This window comes from Rana temporaria, chromosome 3 (genome assembly GCF_905171775.1).
Source record: "Rana temporaria chromosome 3, aRanTem1.1, whole genome shotgun sequence".
Lineage (NCBI taxonomy): Eukaryota > Metazoa > Chordata > Amphibia > Anura > Ranidae > Rana > Rana temporaria.
This window is the reverse complement of record NC_053491.1, coordinates 142,941,308-142,959,666: the sequence shown is the minus strand read 5'-3', so window position 1 is coordinate 142,959,666 and position 18,359 is coordinate 142,941,308. Positions and strand designations below refer to the sequence as shown.

The window sequence follows — 18,359 nt, the reverse complement described above, 5'->3', positions numbered from 1 at the left end:
ACCTGTAAGAACAATTCCATTATTTTCCCATGAAAGAGCCAGCATTATTAATAGATGTGTTTAAATACAATTTATAGCAGCAGGAAATTCCCAGATTTTTAGAACACTTATTTAGTTTAAGCAATACCTGCTCACAGTTTTTTTCAGGAAAACAAATGATCTAAATCGTTATTCTAGATATTATCATAGTGTTCTGCTGTTATTTACTTTGTATTTGTGTTGTGGCAAGAGTAGAAGCAGAAAAGCATTTTTCGATAAATTGTGTACAGTACACTAAGAAAAATAATTGTAATCACTCAAGCCTGATTTTTAACATTCATGATGTCACTTCCAATTCCCGGGCCATAGTAGTTTTTTCTTTTTTTTTTTTTTTAAGGAAAACATAAAATACAATTAGATCTTTTGCTTTTAAAGGTAAATGAGAGATTTGGGATCTATATGGCCTCAGATCTCTCAATAAATAGGACCTGGCATCCTTATTTCTCTTACAAGGGATGTTTGCATTCCTTGTAATAGGAATAAAAGTGATAAAAAATGTAATAAATAAAAAAAAACTGTATAAAAAAAAAAGAAAAAAAATGTAAAGTGACCCATTCTCCCGTGCAGAAGTAAACACATACGTAAATCATGCAGTGTTCAAACCACACATATGAGGTATTGCCACGAATGTTATGCCGCGTACACACGATCGGTCCGTCTGATGAAAACGGTCTGATGGATTTTTTCCATCGGTTAACCGATAAAGCTGACTGATGGTCAGTCATGCCTACACACCATCGGTTAAAAAAAACGATGTCAGAACGCGGTGACGTAAAACACAACGACGTGCTGAAAAAAAGGAAGTTCAATGCTTCCAAGCATGAGTCGACTTGATTCTGAGCATGTGTGGATTTTTAACCAATGGACGTGCCTACAAACGATCGTTTTTTTCTATCGGTTAGGTATCCATCGGTTAAATTTAAAACAAGATTGAATTTTTTTAACCGATGGATAAATAACCTATGGGGCCTACACACGATCGGTTTGGTCTGATGAAAACGGTCCATCAGACCGTTCTCATCGGTTTGACCGATCGTGTGTATGCGGCATTAGAGTGAGAGCAATAATTTGAGTGCAAGACCTCCTCTGTGACTCTAAACAGGTAACCTGTAAAAATGTTAAAAAAGTGGCATATGGAGGTTTTTAAGTACTGTAGTTTGTCGCCATTCCACGAGCATGTGCAATTTTAAAGCATGGCTGTTAAGTATCTATTTACTCAGCGTAACGTCATCCTTTATATTTTACAAAAAGTTGGGTTATCTATGGTGTTTTTTCGCATTAAAATTTATTTCCCCAAAAATTTTGTTTAAATACTGTGTGACATAATATATTGCAATGATTGCCATTTTATTCTCTAGAGTCTCTACAATATATATATATATATATATATATATATATCCATCCACACACACATAAAATGTACAAAGGCAAGCCTTACATTCAATACTTTTCTATAGACATTGGTGCAGTGTAGAGCTGCCTTTAATCTTTCTTGCTGGTTTTCCTGTCTAGCGGTTTAAGATATTCCTAAAAGTACAGACTCAACATAAACCAGCTAAAGCACACATCAAAGGGTATATTTTCTGCAATCTTGAAACAATGAGATAGTTTAGTCTGTAAAATAGTGTATTCTTTGCCTTTGATGTGCTTGCGTATTCATTACAGCGATGGCATTAAATAATGGTGCACTCTCTACTTACAGTATATTACATTTGTTACCATTACCAAGAATAATATATGTGGACAAGAAAAGCAATAATCATGACTCTTTATTTAATTTAGCTTGTGAAAAGTCAGTGGAATTTTTTACCAGAATTAGGTTTATGGGAATTTCATGCTTACTTGATAGTGTAGGGAAATGCTGGGTGAAGTTTCCTTTTTTTGAATTCTACCTTCCTTATTTTGTATTGTATTATTATTATTATTATTATTTATATGATATTTTTATGGAACATACTGGAGAACAAGAAAGACATAATGGATCAAATAAAAAGTCAAATGGATGGTCAGCAACATGAATTACGTAAATTTGCTGTTAACAGGCCCCAATACTATCCATTTTCTTCTCTCCATAAAGCATAAAATAGCAGATGTTCTGCTCTGCTTTTACTTAAAGTGGAACTTCATTTCCCCCAGCCTGTAACAGAGTTACAGTTTTTTAGAGGGAGGGGCAATTTGTATCGGTATGTGCTCCCACTTCCACAATCCTCACCTAGGTGAGGATGACATCCCTTTGCCCCACCCACTCCCTCCCTACGTCCATGTGACATGTCTCAGGAGGCTGAAAGACCATTTACAAAGCAATGCATTGCAAATCTAAAATATATTTTTTGGTACTCATCAAAAAACAGAAATTTATTTGATATATGATGTATCTAGCAAAACTATAAACTATTCCTACGTTCATCGTGGGTATTAGCAGTGTTTGAAAGCCTATGCTATTAAACTGTGGAAGGTACGACTGTTGACCTATCTTTCTGAAAATACTAGTTGTCTAGCCACCATGCTGATCCAATAACATTGGTATTTTTGGAATCACTTATCTGTAACAAGCATTTCGAATTTGAGCTCTTGCTTTATTCTGACATTAATGAACTATATATTTTTTCCGGGTCAATACAATCCAAAGTATAAAAGCCATTGATGCAGCATGACATTTAGGCAATTAGAATGCTCAGAAAGATTTTATCCTTGGCAGCCTCCATTTTTCTGTACAGGTTTCCTTAAAATGTGGACCTTGTCCTGGACTTTGTCTCTGTGTGGCAATGGTCATCTTAGTAGAGGAGCAGGGTTTTGCTTCCTCATATCAGAGCGCCCCCCTGATAACTGGTGGGTACATTTTCAAAAAAACGTAATGCCCTGTACACACGATCGGTTCATCTGATGAAAACGGACCGATTAATTTTTTCATCAGATATCCGATGAAGCTGACTTTCATCAGTCTTGCCTACACACCATCAGTTAAAAATCTGATCGTGCCCAACGCCGTGACGTAACACACAACGGGGTGCAGAGAAAAATGAAGTTCAATGTTTCCGAGCATGCGTCGACTTGATTCTGAGCATGCGTAGATTTTTGACCGATGGATTTCCCCACAGACAATCGTTTTTTTCTATCGGTTTTTTAACCATCAGAAAATTTTAAAACAGGTTCTATTTTTTTTCACCGATGGAAAAAAAAAACGATGGGGCCCACACACGATCGGTTCATCCGATGAAAACGGTAAATCGGACCGTTTTCATCAGACAAACCGATCGTGTGTACAGGGCATAAGAGGTTCAAAAATCACAAATCCACAGAATGAATGAAACAAAAGCAGGGCAATGCAGGTTCTCAAGTAGAGATGTTTCACCAGCAAGGAGCACAGTGATGTCACCCAATTTAATTCCAACTCTTATTTTATCAGCAGTCACAGGTGCAGTGCCTTTGATTTCACGCTTCAGATATCCAGCTATAAGGCCATAGGAACAATAGGGCCTAAGCACATTCAAATACTAGAAAGTGTACTGGCAATTTAGATAGATAGATAGCAAAATGTAACTACTTGAACTAGATCCACTTTTAAGGCAGTTGAGTAAGAATATATATATATATATTTTTTTTATAACCATCTTTCTGTACAACATTTACCATACAGATTTAGAAGAAAGGATTGATGACTTGAACAACTTAAATGAAGAAAAGGCTAATCAACTGCTAGAACTAGAGAAGAAAGCCATAAAACTAAAAGATGACATCCTCACAGAAGAAAACAAACATGCTACATGTAGAGAGTAGTTATTACTATATTAATAGATCGATTTCACTTGGTATCGGTGTGCTTGATATGATTGTTGCTCAATAAAGTTGTTCAAAAATGTTACACTTTTTACTTGTTAGTATGTTTATCTGTATCATTTATTCATGCAATGTCTTGCTTGTGAGATACCACTGTAGCACTGGAAATAATGTCCCCTTCATTTCATAGCCCACCTCTGCAGACCATTACCCAATTTAGATGCCCTCATGTATTGATACTCTACCTTGGGAAGTGTTTGTATTTATTCCATACCAGAATGCATAGTAGAACATATTTTTCTGCAATGTTGGACATCTAGAGATGTGCTTTATTCTCTGGCTTCACAACCTCCATTGTTGTAATCTGATTTTCTTGTAAAGATAAAAATAACAAGTGCCAAGCATTGTCATGATTGTCATGGTTGTGCCCCATGAGATTTAAATTTTGGCGAGTAGTAGGAGTGAAACTAGCAACATTGAACAAGAGGGTGTACAAAAAATCTGTGCTTTTTTGGAGTGTTTGAATAGTAACAAACAAGGGTCTGATAATAACAGGATAGGTGTACTGTTATGTGTGAAAGGTAATATTTTAAGGGATTACAATATTTAACCACCCCACTGTGTGTACAAAATGTTGTGAGAATACATGACTTATCTGTGCTCCAGCTGTGTTGTTTGCATCCTCCTTGCACTTCATGGTTGATTGACTTCCAGCATCATCCAACCCCTTTCTGTGGGCACACAGTGTACTACTGCATAGAATAGCATGTATGAATAATGTGAGAGTGACACTAAAGTCTGCCTACAGCCTGACATTGAACGTTAAGACACATGGCCACTCATTAAAATTAGAAGAAGAGGTGTTTAACCTTAAACTGCGTAGAGGGTACTGTAAGAGCAGCAAGGGTGTGGAATTCCCTTCCACAGGTGGTGGTTTCAGCAGGGGGGGCTTAATAGTTAAAAAAACTATTAAATAAGCACCTGAACGACCACAATGTAATACTGACATATATTTACACACATAGGTTGGACTTGATGTACTTGTGTCTTTTTTCAACCTTTCAACCTCACCTACTATGTAACTATGTAACATTGCTTATCACGAGACCACATGGACCATCACAAATAAGGTATAGTTATGTCAATATTATTAAAGTAAGGTGAAAGGATGGTGGGGGGAAAACGCTTGGTGGGTTTTTACAAAACCTGGAGTTCGTTCTTAAGAACCAGGGGCCAGATTCAGAGAGAATGGCGTAAGTTTAGGCGGGCGTAGCGCATCTCATATACGCTACGCCGCCGTAACTTAGAGAGGCGAGTACCGTATTCACAAAGAACTAGCGCCCTAAGTTACGGCGGCGTAGCGTAAATGGGCCGGCGTAAGCCCACCTAATTCAAAGTAGGCTGGTAGGGGGCGTGTTGTATGGTGATGAATCGTGACCCCACGTAAATGACCCGCCTTACGAATGGCGCATGCGCACGCATGCTCAGTATCACGTCTAATTTTCTCCCTAAATTACGCCGGCTCAATGCTTAGTCGACGTGAACATAACCTACGCCCATCCCCATTCACGTACGACTTACGCAAACTACGTAAAATACGACGCTGTTCCGACGTTTCCGACGTCCATACCTTAACATGATTTACCCCTGCTTTATGAGGGGTAAAGTTACGCCGGTCAAACGCCTTACGTAAACAGCGTATTTTAATACGCTGGGCGCAAGTATGTTCGTGAAGCGGCGTATCTAGCTCATTTGCATATTTGATGCGGAAATATACGGAAGCGCCCCTAGCGCCTAGCGTAAATATGCACCCCAAGATACGACGCTCGTATCTTGGCCGAATTCAAGCGTAACTGATTCTATGAATCAGTCGCATAGATACAACGGCGCACTTTCGGACTTACGACGGCGTACATGGAGATACGCCGTCGTAAATCCTTTGTGATACTGGGCCCTTGTTTCTATCTATAGTTAGCTTGGAACAATGCATGAAAATTTGGTGTGAGGAGGAGCCAGGAGGCGGGGTCTAGCTGCACAGTCATGCTGCACTAGAGCTCCGCTCTGTGGGGAAAGAAAACCGCAAATAATTGATTTTAATAGAGCTGCAAACGAACAGAAAACGACGGGTCGAGTTCCCAGGAGGTGAGGAGAACCATTTTATTGAAATATGGTGCTGGGGGGTGCCAGAAATAAGGGTAAATCCAACCCTAATAGCACGGCCCAGCAGATGAAGGGCTCTGTAAAAAAGGCGGCATTCTCCTCAGCCACCTCAGCTACCTCAGAGTCTAATACTGAGGGGAAAGGCAAGCAACGCTTGTTAAAGGGAATGAAATCTGCAGCTTCTCTGAGGAACATGGACACGGACAGTGAGGAGGAGGACATGTCTAATACCCCACAAATAGCTACATTAAGTAAGACAGTCCCCTCAGAGCTCCTAAGTCAATTCGAGAAAATGCTGAATAAAGCGCTAAAGCGCACCTCAGAGCAAATCACCACTAGTCTAACTAAGGAAATAAGAGACTTGGGCTGCCGCACAGAGACTTTAGAGGCAAAAATGGACGAAATTGAAATTTATACTCAAGATTGCCAATCAGAACTAGATGCGCTTAAAGAGGAGAACTTGGTACTTCATAGCAAACTAGAAGATTTTGAGAACCGCGCCAGGAGATCGAATTTGAGATTCAGGGGAATTCCTGAGACGGTCCTGGACCTTTCAGGTACCATTCTAGCATTGTGTCAGGAGCTAGTGCCGGGACTGCCTGTAGAACGCCTGGAATTTGATAGAATACATAGGGCATTAGCCCCAAAAAAATCTGAGGGACCCCCCAGGGATATCATTGCAAAATTCCACTACTACAGAACAAAAGAGCAGGTTCTGGAAGCAGCCAGAGAGAAGAGCAGTTTAACATTCCAGGGAAACAATTTCCAGATATTCGCCGATCTATCGCAACTGACAATTACCAAACGGCGTGCAATGAAACCCCTTTTAGTGGAATTACAACAGCGAAACATAAAGTACCAATGGGGATTTCCCTTCTCCCTCAGATTTACATTCCAGGGCTCAAAGATAGTGTGCAGATCACCTGATCAATTACACCAAGCTTTAATTGATCTGAAGCTCATTGATCACAGTATCACACACAACTCCTCCCGCAGAAGATCAGCATCAACATCTTCCCGCAATGGCATCATTCAACCTGAAAAGAACAATGGAACTCATCACACAAACAAACGAGGAAGATTTGTGTCTCAACCCCAAGACCAAGAGGATACCATGGACTGACCACCTTCCAGAGGACCTCATGAATTTCTTCTTCCCCTGGTCACAAGAACACTTCACAAGAAAAGATGTACAGATTGCATGAATTTAGAACTTGATGTTTTTTATTTTTATTTTTTTTATTTTTTTTACTCTTATTTTTAATTTCTACTTTTAAATTTTTCTCTTTTGACCCAATTTTATTCTCATTTTCACCGCTTATTGCGATTCTTATTTTTCATTTTTTACCTTGCACTCCTACCTTTATCACATTCTTACTTCTTTCCATTTTTTTTCCACTTTCCCCCCCACTTTTTATTTCCTCACCTCCTCCTCACCTCAGGGTGGGGAGGAGGGGGGGGGAGGAAACGACAAGGCCTGCCTCTTCATTCGCAGGGTCCCTCAGACTTATGACATCCCACACCATTTAATTACACCCCGGGTACCTAAGAGACACCTCTAAAACCCATTCTCTTATCCTCCTCTAGTTATAATATCCAAAGTTGCTTCACCACATTACACCACCTCGTGCACTAGTAGCCCAGTCAGCGTCCAGGCGCAAGGCGAGTTTTGGTGTGTAGAATCTGCATTGTTTTAATTGTCAATAGGTAGATACCCAATCTGACATATATCTGATCAATAGAAGCCTTATCTTACCCAAACTATTGGACCTACTTGAGGAATTTTTTCCTAAAATTCCAATGGAACACATGATCCAATTAAAACATCTTTGGTATAGGCTAATGAATTCTACAATCTCTTTATTTAATTAATTAAGGATAGTTAACCCCCTCTCATATCTCTCGCCTAAACAACAGAAGGCGAGTAGTTAGTGTTATCCTGTTCGAAATGTTATTAACAACTTAGTTGAGAAAAAACACCTCAGACGGTGTTTACTTGAACATATTTACAGCGGTTTTCCACCGCACGGAACCAACCTGTGCTCCACCATGATCTCCTCAGTTCCCCGCAAGATTAAGCGGGGGATTGATGGGATCCCCTTTTCCCCTGGCGGGGGTAGTCCATCCCTGCCACGGGTAAACCTAACAAACTTTATTGGTTTATTGTTGACTGTTTATTTACTATTTTTTTCTGTGTTTCCCTTCCTTTTCAAGGTTGAATACCCCAGAGTCCCCTTTTCCTTTTCTTTCCCCAAGTCTGCAGGGATTAGGCTGGCCAGATGTCCTCCGGTTTATTACGGTAAGATGGACAGAGAAGTAAAGCTACCATGGCACCATTGAATATATTGTCGTTAAATGTACAGGGATTGAATGTGCCACAGAAAAGAACCAAGGCCTTCAGAACATTTCAGGCCAAAAAAGCTCATATTGTTTGCCTACAGGAAACTCACTTTACTACGAGCACGACTCCTAGATTTTTTAACCCCTCCTATCCACACGTTTATTCAGCCTCTGCTTCAGTCAAAAAAAGGGGAACCCTTATCGCTTTTCATCGCACCACACCATTCACTCTAAAAACGGAAATCAAAGATCCAGAGGGCAGATACATACTATTAACAGGCCAAGTGTTAGATACGGAGATCACGATAGTATCTTATTATGCTCCTAATCTAAACCCGTTACCCTTCTTATCGCATCTTTTCCAAATAATTAATTCACATAAAATAGGGACTCTCCTCATCTGCGGAGACTCCAACCAAGTCCTTCTTCCATTCTTAGATAAAACCCCCTATGTCACACCTAAACACCAAGCTAAATGGACCCTTCCCAACTTATTAACCAAATACAATTTAGTAGACACGTGGAGAGAACACAATCCCACAAAACATAACTACACATACTTTTCAAACCCACACCAATCCTTCAGCCGAATTGATCATATTTTTGTATAAAGAAAAGGTTAATCCGCGCTTAGGGCCTAACAAGGCTAGTAAAAATGGCAGTAGAGTAATAGGGTACTAGACGGATGTCTGATCAAATCCGGGGAAACCGGTAAATAAAATTAAATGAAAAAGTAAGGTAAGTAATAAATCAATAATCAGGCTGCAGCCCCCCAAAAACAAATCCCCAAAGGGGATAGTAGGAATGAATAGACGTAGGGAGGGGTAGTGGCGCTGCCCTACCTTTAAACTGAACCAAGCTAGGTTGTGAACAGTGACCCTAAGGGGTACAAGATAACGTGTAGTGATCTAATGGTCAGTACAATAGGTGAAAACAAACCTGTGTTTCAACTAAATGGTGTGGTGACAATATCTAAGTAATAGTATACATAAATAACCCAACCACATAAAATGTAATATGGGGTTGGAAAGTAAACTGTACTGTCACTTGTAGGCTGTAGGGATAGCCTGTGGAGACTCCACTGTGTTAGAAAAATAAATAATGCTAATAAAATAAATACATGTGACAAAAAAGGTTGTGATGCGTATAAACAAAATAAATAAATATATATGGTGCTTCAAAAATAGTCCAACAGTTTGTATGCAGTGAAAAAGACTTTTTGCAAAGAAAATGTCTATAAATAAATAGATGCAAAAATCATATGAAGAAGGCCATCCAAGGGGTGGTGAGGTCCGTGCTGTCAAAGGTGCACCTATAAAGGTGAGTGCTCTGGTATACAATAGTGAAACTTGCACGCAGTGGTCACGGTGCTCCCCCTCCTGGGTCCCCACTCACCAGAGGCACTAACCCCTGCAGGGGTAAAGTGCAAGTAGTCAGCCTCCGACGGCTCAGGGATCTCCCGCGGCTCCTCAGCTACGCTTGGGACCTCCTTTGCTTGGTTATGGTGTTTATCCGAATCCAAAGGTAGTGGTTGTTTAAAGATCAGCAGCCCTCCGGAGAAACAAACACACTAACATAGCGTGGTATGTTGGAACAAGTGCTTGGTTTATTGGCACTCACAGTAGCATGCAGGGTAAATCAAAAAAATGTACTAATGGGAATGGACATAAAAACAGAATAGAGCCGGGGTAGTGCTCTGTACAAAAAATAAAATAAAGTTTAAAAACAAGAGATGCAAGTGGAGCAGCTAACAGCCTGTTAGCATAGCTCCGTCGCTGCACTGGGTAAACCAGGAAGTGTCGGCAATAGCCTGGGACCGGCGTGCGTTCCACTGACACCCAAGCTGGAAACCGGAAGTGCGTGCGTGTGTGCGTGTATCCGCTTTACGCGCGTTTCGTCATATTACGTCTTCAGAAGCGGGTCTACCGTTTATTTTATTTTTTGTACAGAGCACTACCCCGGCTCTATTCTGTTTTTATGTCCATTCCCATTAGTACATTTTTTTGATTTACCCTGCATGCTACTGTGAGTGCCAATAAACCAAGCACTTGTTCCAACATACCACGCTATGTTAGTGTGTTTGTTTCTCCGGAGGGCTGCTGATCTTTAAACAACCACTACCTTTGGATTCGGATAAACACCATAACCAAGCAAAGGAGGTCCCAAGCGTAGCTGAGGAGCCGCGGGAGATCCCTGAGCCGTCGGAGGCTGACTACCTGCACTTTACCCCTGCAGGGGTTAGTGCCTCTGGTGAGTGGGGACCCAGGAGGGGGAGCACCGTGACCACTGCGTGCAAGTTTCACTATTGTATACCAGAGCACTCACCTTTATAGGTGCACCTTTGACAGCACGGACCTCACCACCCCTTGGATGGCCTTCTTCATATGATTTTTGCATCTATTTATTTATAGACATTTTCTTTGCAAAAAGTCTTTTTCACTGCATACAAACTGTTGGACTATTTTTGAAGCACCATATATATTTATTTATTTTGTTTATACGCATCACAACCTTTTTTGTCACATGTATTTATTTTATTAGCATTATTTATTTTTCTAACACAGTGGAGTCTCCACAGGCTATCCCTACAGCCTACAAGTGACAGTACAGTTTACTTTCCAACCCCATATTACATTTTATGTGGTTGGGTTATTTATGTATACTATTACTTAGATATTGTCACCACACCATTTAGTTGAAACACAGGTTTGTTTTCACCTATTGTACTGACCATTAGATCACTACACGTTATCTTGTACCCCTTAGGGTCACTGTTCACAACCTAGCTTGGTTCAGTTTAAAGGTAGGGCAGCGCCACTACCCCTCCCTACGTCTATTCGATCATATTTTTGTGACAATCGGTATGGTCCCTGAAATACTTTATTCAAATATAATACCCATCCCTTGGTCAGATCACAATGCGGTGTACACCACAATGGCATCAACCATTCCGAAAAACCATGATCCCACTTGGTATCTTCCTGAAATTATACTCAAACACCCTGCCCATTGCCAATTGATTGAACAAGCTCTAAAAGACTATCTAGAACTCAATGCAAGCCCTGAAATATCCCCACTTACATTATGGGAAGCACATAAGCCAGTCCTCAGAGGAGCATTCCAGCAGCAAATAGGGATCTTAAAAAAGGAGCGAGCACTGATGGCAAGAAAATTGGAAACAGAATTCAACTTAGCATTTCTGGCCCTACAAAACTGCCAAACTCAAACTAATAGAACTCGGCTGGACAAAGCACGTCTGGAATACGACTTGTTCTTAACCGATTCGGCGAATAGAACACTTAATAGATCTAGACATGCTTTCTACAAGCAAGCTAATAAACCAGGGACATATTTAGCTAGAGCGCTAAACACACTCAATAAGACTTTTAAACCCATAAAGTTAAAAATTGCCAACAGGGTTCTCTCGAGCAACCCACATAAAATAGTTCAAAAGTTTAGCTCACATTTAAAACAACTCTACTCAGAAACTGCTGTATTTGACGAATCTAAAGCTGACTCCTTTTTTGCACAGATTAATCTTCCACAAATAAGTCAATCACAGAAAGAACAGTTGGAAGAACCAATTACGCAAGAGGATGTAGCTTTAGCCATTCGGGAACTCAAAATTAACAAAAGACCGGGACCTGACGGGTTCTCGGCAAACTACCTCAAAACTTTTACTGAGTTACTTTCACCCAGACTGGCAGAGGCATTTAACAACTTACTAGAGCAAAAAACCTTCAGACCTGAAACGTTGCTAGCAACGGTTTGTATGATTCCCAAACCACATTCGGATGACACACTTTGTAGCAATTATCGTCCCATATCTATGCTTAACATAGATAAAAAACTATTAGGTAAAATACTAGCTACCCGCCTTAACAATTTTATCGGTACTCTAATCAATCGAGATCAAGTAGGTTTCATGCCATCCAGACAAGCGGGCGATAATATACGCAGGGCATGCCTCTTGGCCAACATAGCAAAGAAAAGGGGTATACCGGCGTGTTTTCTCTCTCTGGACATCAAACAAGCTTTTGATTCTGTTTCCTGGGCGTATTTAAAATATACTCTACAGAAATGGGGCTTTGGCCCTAATTTCACTAATTGGATTATGGAACTTTATAATAACCCTAAAGCTTATGTTAAATACGCAGGATATAAGTCTGACACATTTGATATCAGAAGAGGAACACGTCAGGGCTGCCCGTTATCCCCGTTATTATTTGCCCTCCTTATCGAACCGCTTGCTCAGAAAATCAGATCAGACCCCACTATCCTAGGTATAGAATTAGGAGGTCATAAACATAAATTATGCCTATTTGCGGATGACATTCTTTTATTTCTTTCTTCCCCGCAAGTAACTGGCCCTAATCTCATCCCAATACTTGATAGATTCGCGACGTTCTCAGGTCTAGCCATTAATCCCAAGAAATGTGTAGCACTAAACATATCCCTCTCAAGACTAGAATTAAGTGCAGCCACAGTAGGTCTTCCATTTACATGGTCGGATAAGAGCATCCCGTACCTAGGAACACACGTAACGGCTGATACATCTGATTTATTCTCTTATAATTATCCCCCTCTTCTTAAACAGATAACAAACTTACTCAAATCCTGGTCCCAGCTCCCATTATCCTGGTTAGGTAGGATCAACGCAGTTAAGATGACAATATTACCAAAATTGTTGTATCTTTTTAGAGTGCTCCCGAGTCCAATACCGGCTTACTTTCTGAGGATAATACAAAACAGAATGACGACCTTTATATGGGGCACATCTAGGCCCAGAATAAAGGCGAAAATCTTGCATCTCCCCAAAACTCAAGGAGGGTTAGGATATCCGAATTTTACAAACTACTATAGGGCAGCGCAAATTTCAACCTTGGCCAAATATCATGCAAAAAAGGAAACACCTCTCTGGGTAGCGATTGAGGCAACCGAGTGTGATCCCATCCCTCCAGCTAACTTACTATGGATTCTTCCCAAGCTACGCGGGAAAATCTGCAATCCAATTATTAAACATTCTCTCTCACTATGGGATAGCTATAAATCCAAGTATTCACTGGTGTCCCCTCTCAACCCACTGCTTTCATTTTATAAAAACCCAACATTTTATCCGGCATGGATCTTCCCTAACACATTCAAGGAATGGGTAAGGAAAGACTGTATATATGTCTATAAATTTTTGGATTCATCGGGTATCATGCCCTTCCCGACAGTATGTAAAAAATACGGTATACCTCAATCAGAATTGTTTCGATACCTCCAAATAAAAAATTTTGTGGAAACACATCTGACCTCTTCGGCTCTGAAAAACCAGATGTCACCTTTTGAAAGTATATGTAAAGATAATCCACATGTAAGAGGTACAATTTTGGTTCTGTACTTGCAGTCACTATCCCACAATAACACAACAAAGCTTCCTTATGTTCAGAAATGGGAGAGTGACCTGGGTATAGAACTTAATACCTCGGATTGGAATCAAATATGGCGAAACACTAAATCGGCTTCCTCGAATATAATAGCATTGGAAGCGGGCTATAAGGTATTAATGAGATGGTACCTGGTGCCAAGCAGAATAGCTAAATATGCACCAAACTGCACCGGACATTGCTATAGGGGTTGCATCACCGAAGGTACATATTTTCATACTTGGTGGACGTGTCCAATAGTACAGAAATTCTGGGATAAGATTTTCAAGATGGTAAATGCGGTGACTAAATTGAGAATACTTCCAGACCCTAAATTGGCACTACTGAATTTAAAGCCCATAAATCTAACACACACGCACTTCAAGCTACTAGCACAACTCTTTACGGCAGCCAAACAAACCATAGCAAAAGCTTGGAAAACTCCAATTTTATCAACGACGGAAACAAAAAATAGAATGAATATTGCTATGACGCACGCCAAAATGGAAGCGTTAGAAACGGACACGATCGCCAACTTTGAAAAAATATGGAACCCTTGGATACAATATGCTATACCAGAAAATTTTAATAAAGGTGTAATGATGCCATGGTAGCTTTCCTATACAAAAATAACCGTTGTACATTTCATGCTTTGACGACGGATCCTAGCCCATCCCTGCAGACTTCCTTACCTGACCCCCCCCATTTTCCTTCCTTTTCTTCCCTTCTTCCTTTTCCTGATCTGATACTGCATAAGGTAGTACCCTCGTGTATCTACCGTTAACTTTGAAAAGGTAGCACATTTTAGAAATTTAAAGTTGATAGGTAGTAAGGTTACATTAAATAAGGACGTATTATCTTTGATATATTATCCACTAGCCACTAGGACAAGTTGTAAGGATTACATATTTGGCTATGTTAACTACTTAAACTCTTCCTGCGATAGTACACAGAACATGGCTAAAATATTCCCGTTTATTGTTGTTTAAGAAAGATGATACTGTTAGTCAATCTTATGTTATAATAACCACCTGATTACTGTAACGAATGTATGCTTCATGTACAATTTATTCTTGCATTTAATAAAGATATTCTTGACAAGGAAAATTTGGTGTGAGAGTTTCAAAGAGATATAAAAAACACTGTATACTGGGTATACAGTATGTATGGAGGAACACATACCTGGTGTTTCTCATGTTTTAGGAGGTTCATCACGTTCATGCACAAGGAGGATATCAAAAGGAAGACCCCTGTTTATTTTGGATGGTAGTTCACAGTTGTGTGGACATTATTATTTGTTTTAAAAGAATATTTGGACCACCCAAGGAAATAATAGATTGTTGCAGCATCCCTACCAAATTGAAAGTAGGCAATAGGTACCCCCCACCCGTGTACAATGGGACTTTAACGCCATTCCACATTTATTTTGCAGACCTTCGAGTGACAAGCACCCCCCTTCCCATTGACCATTGACCTTCTCTGCCACCTTTTACCTTTGACTTCTAATGCATAACATCTTTTCATTTGATGGCTTCCATTTTTTCCAGGTACAGGGTGTGGCAATTGGGACTTGCTGTGCCCCGTCCTACGCAAATCTGTACCTGGGGGAATGGGAGCGTTCCTTGCTCGCTGATGAACATTTGTCACCTATTACGAACCATATCACCTCATGGTTTCAATATACAGACAACATATTTCTCATCTGGGAGGGCACCCCCGAGACCCTGAATGCCTGTATCACGGCTATGAACAAACATAACTTTAATCTGAATGTATTTCACTTTGTAGATCTTTTTGTTTAATTTTAAGTTTTGTAGTAGCACAGCACTTTTTATTTTATTTGAACAAATAGCAAATAGCACAGACAAAACATGATAGTGAATTCTGGGCCAGAAGTATACAAGTCATTTGAGGGCTTGCAAATGAATGTCTGTAATTCTCAATTAGACACCTGTTTATGTATATTTATTTATTTCAGGTATTTATATAGCTCCAGCAATTTACACATTGTTTTACATAGTGTACAATCACATCTGTCTCTGCCCTCAAGGAGCTTACAATCTAAGCTTCCTATCAAACATGCAAACGTACAATTTACAAACACACTGGACCGGAGCCACTTAACCTAGCAGCATGTCTCTGAAGTTTGAGAGGAAACCCATGCAAGCACAGGGAGAATGTGCAAACTCAATGCTGATTGTGTCCTGATTGGGATACAAAACCACCAAGCCATTAGTCATTTCTAATTTGATACACTAATAATACTGTACTGCTAGCATGAAATACACTAACAAGGCTGAGCTCAAATATGGTGTACTTTGATCAAAATATGCATTTATAACCTAACCATGTACAACATAACTATATTATTAGCTATGGTATCACCTAAGTTACTCATAGCTACTTATCTATAAACAGGCAGATTAGACTGTGGCTGGTACTCGGAATTCTCATGCCTTACATTTTTGAAATATCATTCAGATTTTAGCCTATCAATATTTCTCTCATCTCAGTATTAAATAGGAGCTACAAGAAAAGTGACAAGACACACAGACAATACATACTTCTGTCTGTGTTTTGGTTCCTTGTATCTGTGTTTTAGTTTGGTGACCCTCATCAGGCCTTTTTGTAGTTGAGAAGTGCAGGGAGACTACATCTTTGACATCACATCTGTTGATTGTAATTTAATACATAAACATCCCTTAGTACAATTTACTAAGGGGTAGATTCACAGAGAAAGGCTTAAACTTTCGGCGGCGTAGCTTAGCCTGTTTAGGATACGCCACCGTAAGTCAGCTAGGCAAGTACATGATTCTCAATGTACTTGCCTGCTAATATACGGCGGCGTAGCCTAAAGCAGGCGGGCGTAAGCGCGCCGAATTCAAATGTCTTGGAGGGGGCGTGTTTTATGGTAATGAGGCTTGACCTCACGTTTTTTATGTTTCTTTTTGTAATGCGCATGCGCCGGGCGCCTAAATTTCCCAGGGTGCATTGCAGCTAAGTACGCCGCACAGGCCTATTGATTTCAACATGGACGTAAATCCTGATTCGCGAACGACTTACGCAAACGACGTAAAAAATTTGAATCTCGCGGCGGGAACGGCGGCCATACTTTAACATTGTTATTCTACCTAATAGATGGAATAACTTTAGGCCTGCTAATGCCTTACGGAAACGGCGTAAAACTACTGCGGCGGCCGGGCGTACGTTCATGAATCGGCGTATCAACTGATTTACATATTCTAGGCCGACCGCAATGGAAGCGCCACCTAGTGGCCATCCGAAAAATTGCAACCTAAGATAGGACGGCGCAAGCCGTCTTATGTTAGATATGTTTAAGCGTATCTCTGTTTGAGCATACGCTTAAACATAAGTCGGCGTAGATTCTGAGTTAGGTCGGCTTATCGATACAATCGGTAAAGCACACAGATTATACTGTACATGTTTAATGCTTTTGCTGTTCCTTGGTCCATGACAAAGCTTGTATTACCAAGATATCTCCTGTCGTTATCAAACTCCTTTGATTTCAGTTTTTAAATAGGGTGCAGCTATAATAGTGAGCTGTGGGGGATTAGTACTCAAAGTACAACCTAAAGTCTCAATATAGATCATCTTTATAAACACTAGCCCCCTTAACGCTATCACGGTGTGTAACATGCAGCTAAATTGGTGCTGATACTCAGGTGGCAGCCACTCCAGGCCTGGTTCAACTGCAGGTCTTGGCTTTAACCACAGCTGTGAGGTCATGGGAACCCTGTCCAGGAAATTACTGTCTGACTCCACCCCCCCACCCCCAGCCAGGCTAGGATGGACCAAGTCTTGCAGTTGGGGCAACAGCTGGTGTCAGGTTAGTATGAGAATCAAGTTTTTTCAAGCCAAGGTTACTTGGTAAGATGAGGAATGGGGTTGGATAAATTGATGCATAGAATGGTGTTAGAAAAAGCAGACGTGTGCTTTTGATATTAAAGCTACTAATATTAAAGATACTAAACCCCAAAACAAAAATTTATATTGCAGCTTACCAACCGCAGTAGATACTTAAGTTATCTTTTTTCAGGCTAAGAATTTTTTTAAGCAAATACAGAAAATACTTAATGCTCTTTTCAGAAATGCAGTGTCCCCGTCACTCCCTGTAAAAATGCTCAAGCATCTTTATCTGTCTTGTGTAAACTATTATGCCGCGTACACACGATCAGACATTCCGACATCAAAACCATCAAGAACCAACATAAAGAACGTGGTCACGTACAACACTACGACGAGCGGAGAAAAATTAAGTTGATTCCAAGCATGCGTCAAATTGATTCCGAGACCCCCCCACATAGGACAGCCAAACTAACCCCCCAGGAGACAGACAGTGCAGCCCCCGCTATCGGATGGAGCCCCCCAGGTGGCCCCCCAGTCAAAACAGCTAGTCTGGCCCAGGGCACAGGGAGGAGGGAGGGGAAGGTGATGGAAGAAGGAAGGTGGAAACCCCCTAAACAACCTCCCCAGAAATGCCCAGCTATGTCCTCCCACCGAAGTAGGACAATTGCTACTTACCCGTCCTGCTTTGATCCGCTGGGAGCATCCTTGACAGACCATCTTCCACATGGTGACAGAGGTGACTGTTGGTCTGGCACACTGTGACTC

The 18,359-nt window shown here is 40.6% G+C and overlaps 1 protein-coding gene across 2 annotated transcripts in view; it reads left to right on the top strand.

Annotated features, from left to right (window-relative positions):
- The window catches only part of LOC120931786 (laminin subunit beta-4-like), a 180,550-nt gene extending 176,649 nt beyond the window's left edge, over positions 1-3,901 (top strand). For both annotated transcript variants that reach the window (XM_040343551.1, XM_040343552.1), the window contains one exon: positions 3,677-3,901. In XM_040343551.1, the coding sequence (XP_040199485.1) occupies positions 3,677-3,816 (140 nt within the window). In that variant the 3' untranslated portion in view covers positions 3,817-3,901. The remainder of the gene's footprint in view (positions 1-3,676) is intronic.
- The last annotated feature ends 14,458 nt before the right edge of the window (positions 3,902-18,359 follow it).